Source organism: Acipenser ruthenus, chromosome 2, assembly GCF_902713425.1.
Source record: "Acipenser ruthenus chromosome 2, fAciRut3.2 maternal haplotype, whole genome shotgun sequence".
Lineage (NCBI taxonomy): Eukaryota > Metazoa > Chordata > Actinopteri > Acipenseriformes > Acipenseridae > Acipenser > Acipenser ruthenus.
The window spans coordinates 8354624-8370990 of NC_081190.1; the positions used below are offsets into that span (position 1 = coordinate 8354624).

The window sequence follows — 16367 nt, forward strand, 5'->3', positions numbered from 1 at the left end:
TCAGTGTATCGGTGGTCATTAAAACAGAGCACACGGGATGGAAGCGGTGTACAGGGGTCTCCAGAACAAGCAACGGCTCAAAGTGAACGTTCGTGTATCCGAAATAATGTAGGAGTTTGACATTGTCCCGTGTTTCTGTACCAGGTAAAGAGCGGGGCTCGTCTGTTTTCAATTAATGTAGACCGCAGTTCTAGCTAAGCTGATCGACAATTTGTGTGATCGATTTTAAAATTCTGCTCTTCTTCGCCAACGTTTTTACCTGGTGCAGAAACTCAAGAACACTACGTTGGTGTCACAGGCCCTGGTAGCACTAATACCGGGGCTACCTAGGTAACATTAGGTAGTGTGTACAAGATTAGCGCATTTATTCAGAAAGGAAAAACACACTGTATAAAGTTACCATACCACAGATAATCAACTCAAATATTTAATTTCGGACCAACGCGCGTTTCTGTGCTAGTTTCAATTCCGTAAAACAGGTCCTACTATGGTATAATTGTTGTTCTTTTTTATTGTATGTTTTTGTAGTAGTAAACTGAACTCTTGCCTGTTCATATAGAGTTCTTCGTCCACATCGCTCTCTGAGTCGGCCACCAGTGAGTCGCAGTCAGACAGGTCAACCTCGCCACCATCTCCTATCATCATCTATCTCTCTCTCTCTCTCTCTCTCTCTCTCTCTCTCTCTCTCAGAACAAACTGAACCCTACAGCAGCCAAAGCCGCGTTTTGTTTTCTTGCGTTTTCTTTGTTTCGGTTTACTTAGTTTAACTACACCAATTTCCAAAATAAAACTTTAGTTTATTTTAGTCATCGATTTCTCTCGCGAGTAACGTTTCATGACGCAACAGGAGTGCGTTCAATGAACAGAGCGCGCCAGGGCGTGACGTGCTTCTCCTATTCAACGATGCGCTGGCCGCCCGCGAGCGCTTTAACCGCAGCGAGTCAAGCTCTGAGCTGCCTGCCTCGCTGGAGGTTCAGAATGCCCGACCTGTGTTATCAGTGCTGTGGCTGTAAAATGACCGACCTGTGTTATCAGTGCTGTGGCTGTAAAATGACCGACCTGTGTTATCAGTGCTGTGGCTGTAAATTGTTTTTTTTTTTAATTATGGGTTTGTATGACCAACACATCTGTGATAAGAAGTGATCGTAGAATTTTAAGTTTTACACCTGTGGTGGGCAAAAAAACATGCAAGGCTTTTTTTGTGTTTGTTTGATAACCAAATCAATACACTTTTCATATATAATCATCAACACAGGCAATAAAACCGCTTCTGGTGTACAAAGGTCAAGGTTGACCCGAACCCAGGACCTCTCGCACTAAGCATGGCGCCGATACCGTGGTACAAAAGAGCTGGCTTCTTTTGCAAGGAGCCTATATCGGTCTCTTGAGACCTACTGCTGCCTACCCCCCGTGCACGCTGCAATATATATCCTGGCTGAGCAGAAAAATCAAAATACATTTTCAGAGATCATCTTCACATTAACAATGTTTCAGTTATGCACTATAAAAAAAGTGTAATATGTACAAAACTAAAGCAATAAATGCGCTGGGCAGTTGGGTTGATAAAACATGTGTGACTACAGGTAATTGTTGTTATTATTATTATTATTATTATTATTATTATTATTATTATTATTATTATTATTATTATTTAGCATTGTATAATGGTGAAATATACAGTATTGGTGTTGTACATTGCATTTGCTGATGCAGTATAGGCTATAGTAAGAATCATAAATATGTATTTATTTATTTATATGATACAGTAAATTCATGTCTGTTTATATTTCAGGAAGATTTCATCTAAAAAAAAGAAATGTATCAACATTATATATATATATATAATAAAGACGTAATTATTATTTGTATGTATACATCCTTAATCGACCAATAGTAGCACTCCGGTTGCCTCAATCTCCTCTCAAATTGGTTCATACAGCAGTGGTAAGATCACGCGTGTGCTTTTTAGAGCCGCCCCCCATTCTCCAGTCCTGGTAACTGGTAGTGACGTAAACGACTGAGGGGATCGTGTGCTAGGATTGGTTGAGTCGTCAGACGATGAAACCCTCGCCATTTTCACACCGACTACAAACTGGCGTTCGGAGGTCAGCAGCACAGCCCTGGAGGCGAGCACCAGCAGCGGTGTGCTTGAGGCTCATTTAATATATCTTTTTATTTTAATTACGTAGCTGTCTCCGTATTAATTGTGTAATTAACAAAACAGCGCGATATTAGTCAAGTTTAATTGAACCTTTCTGACAGAAGACAGGCATTGAGCAAGACACATTCTGGGGTCCTATTCAGCTGGTTGTCTACGACAAGACGACTATAAAACAGGTAGGAAGAGATTTTGCTTGTACTTTTTTGTCAAGTATTTGAAGTAATGATCATTTGAAATGCGTCGAGGGTGATAAATATTGTGTGTACTACACATTTTTTTTCAAAAGATTATGCCTGCTGTCCTTTTGATTTGAAGTCACTACGGCGGTACCCTGCAGTTGATGCGGCGTAGTCGAGTACGTTGTGGGAGGTTCGCACTGTTTCTGGCAAAATAACTGGTTCATGTCTTTCTGTCTGAAAAGGCAGCAGCCTCCTACCTGAACAGCTGCTTGAATGTCTAGATGTGCTGCCTGGTTAGATAATATAGGCACCGTGCAGTATTACGGACTAGTGTTGTGGTCCAGTCAAAAGCTGTATTTACAGGGCCCGTGAATGTCCTTGTGGGTGAGCAGGTAGTGGCACTGTACTAAAATACATGGAAACAGATGTAGGAAGGTGCCAGAAAAGCATTTATAAAATGCACCAGACAGAAGTTATTTTGCAGTTAAACTAGGCGCTTTAGAGCCAACGAGTCCGAAAGACTTTGCTGTTGATGACAACAGACATACCGAATAGATGAAAAGTGTTGTAAACGGTTTTCAAGTCACAGAATCCCATACACATACTAATGATGCCACCCAAAGCGCTGCAGTATATTTTTGGGTTGGTGAGGTGGGCGGGTCTGCCTTGACGTTCACTGCTGACGTCAGTTCTGACTATTGGGGAGGCATGGCACAACAGAACAGCATTGTTCCGTTGATGAAAGCTAGACCATATAGCTTGTGGACTGCTGGATGTGCATTTTCCCTGCCGCACAAGCTTAAAGGAATAATGATTTGGTTTATTGTGTGCTCTAATTTGCCACCTCAATCACATATTTGTTCAGTGCTTGCTACAAGTAATCTTAATTTTAGTGCCAGCTGTCATTTTAAACCTTGTTGAGATCTGAAAATGTTATATGATCTAGTTCCCAGCAACCTAGAGACCCAGGCTTCTGAGCAATCTGCTCTAACGGATCCTAGTTATTAACCAATATACTGCAATCCGTCGCATATCCGACTACGGTGGGACCAGAGTAAGGACGGGTATGCAAAAGTCAGAACGAATCCAGTTTTAAAAAACATGCTAGACAGCTGTAAAAATTACAATATTAACACAATTGTTTTGAAATCCAGCTTTTATTAGGGAGCTCCCCTAAATCTCTTGTTTAGAAAGATACAGGGTATAATGATTGTGACAGAGTAGCCGTCTGCCGTGTGAGTGCGTCCATTCACTGCAGCGTGACAAGCAGGAGATCAAGACAGAGGTTAATACGCCCCGCAGGCGGACTGGATTTATTTACATATCAACACACTGAACAGCTTGCGTGACACTACCAGCAATGGTTGCGCATGGAGCACATACAACACAGTGTACGAAAACTTTGGTAGGATCTACAATATCTGAACTAATTTTCTCTGTTCAATAATTTGAAGAGGTTGATCATAGCGGATATGTGACTGGTGGGTACGCGATGGATGACTGTAGTTCTGTATGCCAGGAGTTGATTATTAGCTGGTAACCTTGGATAGAACCCTATTTAACTAAGCCTAGAATTTGATTGCAGGTATGTTATTTAGTAGCACATTTCTAAATGGCCCTGTGATCTGTCCTATTAGGATTAGGGTTATGCTTGTGAGGCTAATGGAGCACTAATCAAATTGTATATTTCCCATGGGAGTGATGTAGTGGTGATTGCGGAGGTTTAGTTTCCTGGATGTCCCCTCTTCAATGATACTGCTTGCATGCTCTGTGATTTAGTTTAGGTGATTTGTTCTGTAGAGTTGAAGAACTAGGTGTAGCACATATTGGTCTTATTTGAGAATTAGATGCAAAAGGGTTTCACTGCAGATCAAGTCTATTAAATTGTTTTCTTTTATAGCAGCACAAGGAGACCGGCACCATGCTGACAGGGCTGTTCCGTTTGCACGGGCTGTTTGTAGCCTCCCATCCCTGGGAGGTTATAGTGGGGACGGTGACGCTGACCATCTGTATGATGTCAATGAACATGTTTACTGGGAATGATCAGATCTGCGGCTGGAATTACGAGTGTCCGAAGTTTGAAGAGGTGAGAACCAGAGTTCAATCCCTTTTGGAGTATGTGTGGTAGAATGCTGAACATACAAACTGGCATGAGAACATTGTGTATGGACAGGTAGAGGATAAAGCATATTGGAAGGAATTGTATCAGTACTGTAAGGAATTAGATAGTACCTAAACATTTGCTCTATTTGCTTTCTTCAGTATGACCCACTGATGAAGGCAAGTTTGTATGTTTATTTTGTATCTACTGGTAGGTGAACAATAAATAACCAGAGAATGTATATAGCAGTTATTTCAAACCAAGTTGAGACGCTCCGCTTTGGGGTAGAATTTTACCTCCTTAAATTTGGTTGTTAAAAGAGAATCTGTGAAGTGAGAAGTAAGAGTCGGCCCTGTTCTATGAGAACTACAACTTTTCTAACGTGCTTGCAGCTCACAGTATAATATTGTTTAAGGCATGTGTATTTGGAGTTGAAATGTGTGTTTTTGGTTTTGTAACAGTGCTCTTTGGAGTCTTTAACATTCTTAACATTTGTCTTTTACAGGAGATTTTGAGTAGCGATATCATCATCTTGACAATCACTCGCTGCATAGCAATTGTATATATTTACTTCCAGTTCCAAAATCTGCGTCAGCTTGGGTCAAAATATATATTGGGTATGTCTTCCCTTTTTATAAGACTGTTGCACAGTATAATGCATAGCATGTGTCCATTTAACTCTTTAACCCTTACTCTGACCTGAATCGCAATGCACAGTGAATCCGTTCCTGAAATCTAGAACTTATGTATTTTAAAAGCACCTTCATTCATCCTCTAGGAGGGGGGCTTGTTCTGTTTAGTTTCTAGCAAGAGCACAAGCAATTGCTTTTCTCTTAATTTGTGCAGACTCTCTCTCAAATTGTTATGTTTTCATATTGTTGCAATGTGAATCATTTCTTTGCTCTTGCATGGTCTGAGACACAGCAGAACTGTTTGTTTGGATCTGTCTTTTATAGCTGCAGTTAGGGTAGTAAGGAATAAGACTCGGCAATGTTTGTTTTATTTGTTTTCCAGGTATTGCAGGTCTCTTCACAATTTTCTCCAGTTTTGTATTCAGCACTGTCGTTATCCACTTCCTTGATAAAGAACTGACCGGCCTCAAGTAAGTGTTCATTTCTCTGAATGTGTTTAGTGTGGAGAGTGCTTTTAAAAAAAGGTTCTGTACATTAACAAAGGGAAATGAGTTTTTATGGACTTCCCGTTAAGCATTTAGGCTGTATTTCCACTTAACCTGCACCACACCGTTGATTCTCTGTACAATCAAGTTTGTGCAATTCAAGTACAATTACCATTCCAGATAACATAATGCATATAAAGGTTAGATGACATGAAGTATTATCTGCAACATTTGCGAGACAGACTGGTAATTGATCATTTTTTACTGTATGACCTATCTTCTTTCCCCACCCTATCTTTGTTAATCTCAAGCTGCATTTTTTGTGTTGCAGTCACTGCGTCTTCTTTTTTTTAAAAAGTGTAGCATGCAACATTTAGATAAAGCAGAAAAGTAACCCTTGTACACATCCATGTCTTTCAGCGAAGCCTTGCCGTTCTTCCTGCTGCTGATTGACCTCTCCAAAGCATGTGCGTTAGCTAAATTCGCACTGAGTTCTAACTCGCAGGTATGATGAATTGATGTGCAATCTGCTTCAGTTATGTTATATTGTTGAGATAGTCTCTGATATTACACATGATTATTTGTATAGTCTTCTTTACTAAAGCCCATGGAACAGTATAACTAGTTACTGAAAGATGCATTTTGTTTAATTGTTGATTTAAAACACATCAATGTGTCTGGATCTATGTGTATTAAAACTTGTTTGTTAATGCATGGTGCATTCAATTACACTGCTTCACATTAGAAGGTCTGGCAACAAACTGTCTTTTATATAGTGTGGTTAATAGTGTTTTTCTTGTGGGTTGTGTTGCAGGATGAAGTGAGACACAACATTGCACGTGGCATGGCCATCCTCGGACCCACCTTCACGCTCGATGCTCTGGTTGAATGCCTTGTGATTGGAGTTGGTACCATGTCCGGTGGGTAGTGAACTAAAACAAATACAGCTTTCTCCACAGATTTAGTATTAGCAGCACTGGAATACAATCTGAAGATTATTTATTAAGTTTCCTTTCCTTCTGTCTCCTGTTGTTCCAGGTGTTCGTCAGCTGGAAATCATGTGCTGCTTTGGCTGCATGTCGGTCATGGCAAATTACTTTGTCTTCATGACTTTCTTCCCTGCGTGTGTCTCCCTGGTATTGGAGGTAAGTAGTGCCTGTGTTAATCCTCGAGACACGCATATTTAAGAGCAGTAGTGCCCGTATTAATCCTCAAGAGACACACATATTTAAGAGCAGTAGTGCCCGTGTTAATCCTCAAGAGACAGACATATTTAAGAGCAGTAGTTCCTGTTAATCCTCAAAAGACACACGTATTTAAGAGCAGTAGTGCCTGTGTTAATCCTCAAGAGACAGACATATTTAAGAGCAGTAGTTCCTGTTAATCCTCAAGAGAGACACATATTTAAGAGCAGTAGTGCCTGTGTTAATCCTCAAGAGACACACATATTTAAGAGCAATAGTGCCTGTGTTAATCCTCCTCTTTCCCCTGTAGCTCTCTCGGGAGAGCCGTGAAGGTCGCCCGATCTGGCAGCTCAGCCAATTCGCACGCGTCCTGGAAGAGGAGGAAGACAATAAACCAAACCCAGTGACGCAGAGAGTGAAGATGATAATGGTGAGTTCTGAGTACGAACATTTACGAAAAAAAACATCAATGAGGCCTCCTCGTTATTGTATTCGCAGATCAAAGGAAACTGAGGTGTCTTTTTTTTTTTCTCTTCTAGTCTTTGGGATTGGTTCTTGTTCATGCTCACAGTCGCTGGATTACCGAACCATCCTCTCAGAACAGCACAGTGGAGACCTCCAAAGTTGAACTAGGACTTGATGAAACAATGCCGAAGAGAATTGAACCTGAGATGCCACTGTGGCAGTTTTACTTGTCCAGGTAGGATTATATACTGTGCTGCCAATTCTTTCATTATTAGTGTCCTCTCTTTCTAAACTGCATGACATTAAACTGTTTTCCCTTCTTGTTGTGGTATTGACGCATTTTAATTTGTATAAATTGTTCCAAAGTAACTCTGGACGTGCTAAATCACACAGATTAAATGGGTTGCTTAGCTGTTTCTAATGTGTGGCTTTTTTAATCTTTTCAATTTTTACAGAATGATTAGCATGGACATTGAACAAGTGATCACTCTCGGACTGGCCTTGTTGCTCGCCATCAAGTACATCTTCTTTGAGCAGACCGAGATGGAGTCCACACTCTCCCTGAAAAACCCCATGTCATCACCGGCTGCTCAAAAGAGAATTGCAGACGATTGCTGCGGGAAAGACAATGGGTTGAAACACTCCCACAAATCTGCAGCAGAGGTTACAGTTACAAAAGAGGATACAGGTTAGCTGCATTTAGTTTTACTTGCATTTGTTACTGTTTTATAATCATCGGTGTAAGATATTCTTGCTGTAATATTATTTTTCAATGTTTTTCAGCTGAAGTCATTAAACCTTTGCCAGTTGTTAGTGTGGCGGAGACCAAGTTTGTAGCCGGTGACGACGTTTTTTCCAACGCATCGTCTCTACCCTCCTCTCCAGCGCCACAGGTTCAATTACCATTGGATCCCCGTCCCACTGAGGAGTGCCTGTCTATACTTAGAAACACAGAGGTGAGGAAGTCCATTTTTTGGATATTCTAAAATTGAAAATTTTTTAATACACAACGAGACTAGTTTACAATGTCACTCACAGATTCTAAGGGTCGGTTTGTATCAAGTGCTTTTATAATGACCCCCACCCTGCGGAAAGACATCCATGGCGATAGGAATATAGTGGAGGCAGCACATCAGAGTTTTACTGTTAATCTGATTGAGTTGAAAGAATGTGGGCATGTATGGATGCATCTGTGTTCCCATTCCAGAAGTATACTGGAGTTTTTTTTTCTCCATTGCAGAAAGGTGCTCAATGGTTGAGTGATGCTGAGGTTATCTCCCTGGTCAATGCAAAGCACATTCCAGCGTACAAACTGGAGAACATCATGGAGTCTCCTGAACGCGGTGTGGCGATTCGCAGGCTGATGCTGGCATCCAAACTCCCAAACCCATCCTCATTGAAGACCTTGCCTTACAAGGAATACGATTATTCCATGGTAAGTCAGCATGCAGTTTAAATAGCCTAGCGGTAACCAAGAGAGTCTGTGAGTTGAGGGGTGTTGGGTTGAGAGAAGTTAGGAACTATTCTTTCTCTTTTAGGTCATGGGAACGTGCTGTGAGAATGTGATCGGATACGTGCCTGTGCCAGTTGGAGTCGCAGGCCCGCTGATTTTGGATGGGAAACAGTTTCAGGTTCCCATGGCAACAACAGAGGGCTGTCTTGTGGCGAGCACAAACCGAGGGTGTAGAGCAATAGCAGTGAGTACAAGCTATTTCTTACAGGTCATGTGTGGTTACCACCCGCCCCCCCTGCCCCCAACATGTAATCCTCAATTATTGAAAAACTTGATTGACCTATTTAACCATTTCAGTGCTTGGATGGTTGTCTGATTTTTATGCTGTCCATTTTCACAGACTCTTTTAAAGTCTAGTGTGTAGATATTGTTTAATCCCGTTGTTCATTGCAATGCCTCTCGTGTATAGCTTGGAGGAGGAGCAAGCAGCCGGATCCTGGCTGATGCAATGACTCGAGGCCCCGTGGTGAGACTGCCCACAGCGTGCCAGGCAGCAGAAGTCAAAGCATGGCTGGAGAGTCCTGAAGGGTTCAAGTGCATTAAAGAGGCCTTTGACAACACCAGCAGGTATGCGACACCAGACATTGCAATGCTCATCTAGCGAAACACATTTCAAAAGAACAAGAAGAAAATTATAATCACTTTTTTCATTTCAGGTTTGCACGCCTTCAGAAGCTTCTTATTGGTCTTGCTGGACGAAATCTGTACATCCGGTTTCAGTCCAGAACTGGAGATGCTATGGGTATGAACATGATTTCTAAGGTAGGTTCAGCCTATACACAGATCTAACATCTGAAGGAAGATATTAAATAGGAGAATTTTGGGGATTTATGCAGTGGGGCACATACACAAATGTATGGTTGAAGAACTACAGTTTTTGTACTTATTTGTTTTTCTCAGTGCTATCAAACAGCATATCTAGAGAACTGCTTCTCAATTGAATCCTAATGAAACTCGATAAGGAGCTTTTTTGGCACGTGTTGTTTAGTGTCAGTATTTCGGGGGTTGTCATGTTTTTACATGTGCATATGATGGACAGTGATTTACTGTTTCTGATTTTGTACAAACAGCCATGGCAGGCCATGAGATGCATGTCACATGTTCTACAGACACCTCTAATGAGTTATTTTTAATATCTCATTTTGACATCACATCTTTTGAAAATGATATTTAGTTGTTTTCAGAAGCTTTACTCTTTGGCTGCAGTTTGTAAAGATGCTGTTCTCATGACAGGGCACGGAGCAGGCTCTCTCCACACTGCAGGAGAAGTTCCCTGAGCTGCACGTCCTGGCAGTCAGTGGGAACTACTGCACTGACAAGAAACCTGCAGCCATCAACTGGATTGAGGGGAGAGGGAAATCCGCTGTGAGTGAAGCCATCATTCCAGCTCAAATAGTGCGAGAGGTGAGGTTTTTACCACCGAGTATCCATGTTGTCATCAACATGTCTTCTATCTGTAAACCCATGATGAGTACATTTCCAAAACAACAACACGAAACGTGGTAGAATGTAGCTTACAGCCCAAGTCCAGAAGCCTAGTTAAAGAGGTTGGAATCTTAGGTTTATAAGTCAAATTTACTGTTCCTCTTCCTCTTTTGGTGGCAGCTGTAGGTGGAATGGAAAACTGTATATATATATAGATATACAGACGTGCTCAAATTTGTTGGTACCCCTCCACAAAAAACGAAGAATGCACAATTTTCTCTGAAATAACTTGAAACTGACAAAAGTAATTGGCATCCACCATTGTTTATTCCATATTTAATAGAAATCAGACTTTGCTTTGGATTTTTTATTCAACATAATATTGTAAATAAGAAAAAAAATGAAAATGGCATGGACGAAAATGTAGCTCTCAATGAGACTTCTGCACCTGTTAACAGGTAGTTTGGCCCACTCTTCCTGAGCAAACTGCTCCAGCTGTCTCAGGTTTGATGGGTGCCTTCTCCAGACTGCAAGTTTCAGCTCTTTCCATAGATGTTCGATAAGATTCAGATCAGGACTCATAGAAGGCCACTTCAGAATAGTCCAATGTTTTGTTCTTATTCATTCTTGGGTGCTTTTAGCTGTGTGTTTTGGGTCATTATCCTGTTGGAGGACCCATGACCTGCGACTGAGACAGAGCTTTCTGACACTGGGCAGTATGTTTCGCTCCAGAATGCCTTGATAGTCTTGAGATTTCATTGTACCCTGCACAGATTCAAGGCACCCTGTGCCAGGCGCAGCAAAGCAGCCCCAAAACATAACCGAGCCTCCTCCATGTTTCACTGTAGGTATGGTGTTCTTTTCTTTGAAAGCTTCATTTTTTCGTCTGTGAACATAGAGCTGATGTGACTTGCCAAAAAGCTCCAGTTTTGACTCATCTGTCCAAAGGACATTCTCCCAGAAGGATTGTGGCTTGTCAATATGCATTTTAGCAAATTCCAGTCTGGCTTTTTTATGTTTTTCTTTCAAAAGTGGAGTCCTCCTGGGTCTTCTTCCATGGAGCCCACTTTCACTCAAAAAGCGACGGATGGTGCGATCAGAAACTGATGTACCTTCACCTTGGAGTTCAGCTTGTATCTCTTTGGCAGTTATCCTTGGTTCTTTTTCTACCATTCGCTCTATCCTTCTGTTCAATCTGGGGTCGATTTTCCTCTTGCGGCCGCGCCCAGGGAGGTTGGCTACAGTTCCATGGACCTTAAACTTCTTAATAATATTTGCAACTGTTGTCACAGGAACATCAAGCTGCTTGGAGATTGTCTTGTAGCCTTTACCTTTACCATGCTTGTCTATTATTTTCTTTCTGGTCTCCTCAGACAACTCTCTCCTTTGCTTTCTCTGGTCCATGTTCAGTGTGGTGCACACAATGATAACAAACAGCACAGTGACTACTTTTCTCCATTTAAATAGGCTGAATGACTGATTACAAGATTGGAGACCTGTGTGATACTAATTAAAGAAACTAATTAGTTTGAAATATCACTATAATCCAATTATTTATTATCTTTTCTAAGGGGTACCAACAAATGTGTCCAGGCCATGTTTGAATATCTTTGTAGAATAAGCAATAATTCATCTCTTTTCACAGCTTCTTTGCTTTATTCTATGACATACCAAAGGCATGCATGTATACATGATAAAATAGCTTTTAATTTCATCACTTTTCAGGAGGAATGAAACATTATTTCAATTAGCTGTAAGGGTACCAACAAATTTGAGCATGTCTGTGTATATATATATAGATATCTAAATTTAGAGCATGATATGGTGGGCATGTTCTGAAGCCCTAACTGAGCATTAACCACTGACAAGTTGCTGCAGAGGTTATATTTTTCATAAATGTTTTTTGGTTTTTGCTTTTTTAATAAGGTTTTGAAGACCTCCACAGAAGCCTTGGTTGATGTTAATATTAACAAGAACTTGGTTGGCTCTGCTATGGCTGGCAGTATAGGTGGCTTCAATGCACATGCAGCTAATATTGTAGCTGCCATCTACATTGCCTGTGGACAGGTAAGAATATATCCTCTGTTTGTGAATAACATCATGCATCAATTTCTCTGTTTTTATTTTAAAAAACATGGAACTTTTTACAGGGCAGTTTCATTTTTTTTTTTATGCCATGCTGCCCTTAGTGAAATTAACAAACTGCGTGTGTTTGTGTTAGGATCCTGCCCAGAGTGTTGGCAGCTCAAACTGCATCACCCTCATGGAGGCAACGGGTCCCACAAATGAGGATCTACACATCAGCTGTACAATGCCATCTATAGAGGTGGGGACTGTTGGGGGAGGAACCAACTTAGCACCACAACAGGCCTGTTTGAAGGTATGGAACTGCAAAGAGAAATCACATTAGTAGTGCCTTAAAAAGAGTTTCAAATGAGCCTGATGTTGTCAACTAAGCTCTACTGATTTAAAGCATGATGAACCTCGCTATACCTACTATATTCTTAGGACTCATATTGTGACTTCTAATACAACAACGATTGTCCTCTTGCAGATGTTGGGGATTCAAGGAGCCAGCAAAGAGAATCCAGGTGAAAATGCCAGGCAGCTGGCGAGAGTTGTGTGTGGGACTGTGCTGGCTGGAGAGCTGTCTCTAATGGCAGCATTGGCAGCAGGACACCTTGTCAAAAGTCATATGACTCACAACAGGTAAGGAAATGCCTGCACACAGTCAGTTCATAGCATTTGTGACTGAATGTATCATTTAAACTCAATAGCTATAATGTATGGTTATATATATGGATATGATTATTGAGATCTTTGTGCCTATTTTAAAGGCACACTAAACACCCACAATGTAAGGTGGTGAAAAAAAGATACATACATATATATATATATATAATTTATTGGTCTTCCATTTTTTTATTTGTAGGTCAAAGATGAACCTGCAAGAACTCCCAGGTACCTGCACCAAGAAAGCAGCCTGAAATACCAAAAGAGACCCTATTCAGAATCTTACAAAGATTTGACCATGAAATTGAACCAGGGGTGCTGAAAAAAACACTTATAAAATGAGAACTGTATGAACAAAATGGCCATTGTTCAACTTGATTTCACATCTGCTTATTATGAGAAGGTCACATTCCTACATGTGGTTAAGGATAAAAGCTGCAGTGGCAATACTATTAAAAAATATATTTGAAGGTTATTTCCTGTAGTCTAATCAGTGGCAAGGTTCTGATTTACAATTTTGTTTTGCTTACCTGAGCAACATAGGAGCTTGTTTCTAACATTCAGCTTCTGCAGACTACAAAGGAAGCATGTCTGTGATGCACACAGACTGAAGAGAAAGCTGCAAAGTGCAGGCAGCTTGGGAGCCTGCATCACTTTTAGGGAATGTACAGACTAGACCGTCTGGATTGTGATTGATGTAGTGTACACAAGAAGCATACACTCTGAAAGAATGAAGAGTCACAAAGGAATAATACTTCAGTATGAAACGGACCATGGTCACTGCAGCTTTAAAACACAATCTAAAGCCACAGATGTATGTAATTGGATGTGATGGTCTGTGTGGTATTTTTGTTGTTTTTTTGTATTTTTGCTCAAGTGGAGTCAGTTCATTTAACACTTTTGCTATATGTTGTGAATATTATACATCTAAATGCCAACATTAATGTAAAAGTTACCAAACGATGTGCTTACGATCACCTGAAATGTGTTCAGGCAGCCAAGTGTGCTGGACAAACCTGTTTTAGGAACCTGTTGCTGCTATATTTCTATGCTTTTACGCTGGCTGTAATGTAATATAAGATATGCAGTTATCTTTATATAAAAAAACAAGCCCTATTGTCTTGTGTTCCAGTTTATTTACAATTGAAAAGGTCTAGTTTGATCGTTTGCATGGGGAATGTGCAGTAGTAAAATTAATTTTAAAGCTCACCTAGTATAATACAGAATTTGTTATATTTCTTAAGAGTTTTGCCAGATGTTTTGATTTGAAAACGCATTGACAGAAATCAATAACATTTGGTTGGAAATGAGTTTAAAAAAAAAAAAAAAGAAAATGGTATCCTGTAAATTGGTTAGTAGGATTTGTATTTGTACATAATGTTTATTTGTTGGATTTTATTTTCTACCTGTTATTTGAAAGATGTAGCTGGTTGAGGATGTAAAGCAGGAATATTCGCAGCTCTGTGTGTGTGTGTGTGTGTGTGATTTATTTGTTTTTCTTTTGCTCCTGACACTTTTTTGCAATTGTCTCAAAAGACTGCTGTATAAGACAGATTGGAAGTCACTGATACCAATTGACAAAATTCATTTCATGCTGTGAAGGACATCAGAGTTGCCATGAAAGTGTCCAATTCCATAGCTGTCGAATAAAATACCACATATGATTGCAATGAAATGGCATTTGGTTTATATTATTCTCTGGCTGATTATTATTTTTTTCTACAGTACACTTACTAATCAATATACAGTATTCTGAAATGAATATACAAAAAAACAATCTATAGGTTATATTTTTACACCTTTGAACAATACAGGGACAATTTAAGGGATAACATACATATTTTACAGTACTTTTATGATGATCTGTATATATTTTTAAGCACAAATATTTACCTTTTTGGAAAAAAGTTACTGTATCTGTAACTGGTACTGAAATGAAAGCTAATATCTCTCTTATGCCTGTGTCTTTTTCAAGCATCTTCTCTAAGAATTGTCATGGAGTTATACAGAACACTGGTGAGATTTGCCACTCAATTTGCAAAAATGCATCCGGGATTAATGAATGTTTGTGTTTTCTATGCTGTTTGTGTGCGTGTAAGCTTTTAGGGGTCTTAAGCTGCAAGTCAGCAAGTCACTGCTCTGTTGTAAGTGTAACCGAATGAAGTTTATTCTGCTCTATGGGTGAGAGGGGTGGTAGACTGGAAACTACCCGAAATGTATTTTTGCTGCATTAAACAAATGTGGTATTTATTTATGGCTGGCACCGATATGATGGCTGTTGCTGGATCTGTTCCGATGGTGTGAAAACATTGTCTAATGCAAGTCTGTAAAGTACAGGGTTTATGTTTACATTACAATGTACATTTTGTAAAATAAATAAAGTTTGATTTTCAATAAACAGTAAAAATACTTGACTGCAATTATTTTAAGAACATAAGGCCCATCTTGCTTGTTTGCCGCTTCTTGAAGGATCGCAGGGTGTCAGCTTCAACAACATTATTGGGGAGTTGGTTCCAGACCCTCACAATTCTGTTTAAAAAAGTGCCTCCTATTTTCTGTCCTGAATGCCCCTTCATCTATTCTCCATTTGTGACCCCTGGTCCTTGTTTCTCTTTTCAGGTCGAAAAAGTCCCCTGGGTCGACATTGTCAATACCTTTTAGAATTTTGAATGCTTGAATCAGATCGCTGCATAGTCTTCTTTGTTCAAGACTGAATAGATTCAATTATTTTAGTCTGTCTGCATATGATAGGCCTTTTAAACCAGGAATAATTTTGATCGCTCTTCTTTGCACTATTTCTAGAGCAGCAATATCCTCTAATTGTCACGTTGTTATAACACTCGCAAAGTGAATAATTGTTTAGACAGATCTAAAAAGGTGAAGTAAAAAGAAAAAATATATATTGGAAAAGTCAGAAAAGGAAGTTGACATTCAGTAGAAACTTTCTCAGTTGATTTGTTATGCCATGATCTCCCTAAACACTGAATAATGTCATGTTAACATATTGAATTACATGTAGTTTTCCATCTACTTAACAAAATGAAAAAATGTGTGACATTTTGAAATCGAACATGAAACACTACAACTATTATGGCTTCCAGTAGACTTTTGTGATGTCATTTTGTAGTTTATTTGATTACATGATGTTAAATAAAAGTTCTAAATTATGTTCATACAGTTAAAAAAACAAAACAAAAAAAACCCAGAAAACTTAAATAGAACTTTTCCCCCCAAAACAGACCACAGTATGTATGAAGAAAAAAGTGGGAAAGCCTTCAATGAAGAAAACCTTTCAGCAGTTAAGGGACTGGAGACATTCATCTGATTGAAGATCAAATTAATGCAGCCATGTATCAAAACATTCTACAAAGTACTATACCATCTGTTCGTAGGCCGTTTATCTTCCAACACAACGACCCAAAGCATACGGCTAAGTCAACTCTGGAATTCTTAAAGAAAACAAAAAGTTCAGGAATGGCCTTTGCAATC

At 39.8% G+C, this 16367-nt stretch overlaps 1 protein-coding gene across 3 annotated transcripts; it reads left to right on the forward strand.

Moving 5' to 3' along the window:
• Positions 1-1959: 1959 nt before the first annotated feature.
• On the forward strand, positions 1960-14553 carry LOC117403715 (3-hydroxy-3-methylglutaryl-coenzyme A reductase-like). 3 transcript variants are annotated; one of them, XM_034928562.2, is made up of 20 exons: positions 1960-2337; positions 4241-4426; positions 4947-5058; positions 5456-5543; positions 5979-6063; positions 6373-6478; positions 6597-6703; positions 7053-7172; positions 7282-7442; positions 7663-7895; positions 7991-8163; positions 8448-8642; positions 8746-8904; positions 9130-9287; positions 9377-9482; positions 9954-10124; positions 12072-12212; positions 12367-12525; positions 12700-12854; positions 13078-14553. In XM_034928562.2, exons 2-20 carry the CDS (start codon positions 4262-4264, stop codon positions 13130-13132), a joined length of 2649 nt encoding a protein of 882 aa, XP_034784453.1. In that variant the 5' UTR covers positions 1960-2337; positions 4241-4261; the 3' UTR covers positions 13133-14553. The 3 variants fall into 3 exon arrangements, with proteins under 3 accessions (XP_034784453.1, XP_033861941.2, XP_058844233.1); XM_034006050.3 differs by having other exon boundaries at positions 4244-4426; XM_058988250.1 differs by lacking the exon at positions 1960-2337 and adding an exon at positions 2500-2516.
• The last annotated feature ends 1814 nt before the right edge of the window (positions 14554-16367 follow it).

Bases quoted from the DNA above. Each gene is read 5' to 3' on its own strand.
- LOC117403715 (XM_058988250.1), top strand. The intron at 4,427-4,946 runs GTGAGAACCAGA...TGTCTTTTACAG, and splicing joins AGTGTCCGAAGTTTGAAGAG to GAGATTTTGAGTAGCGATAT. The intron at 9,483-9,953 runs GTAGGTTCAGCC...TTCTCATGACAG, and splicing joins GTATGAACATGATTTCTAAG to GGCACGGAGCAGGCTCTCTC.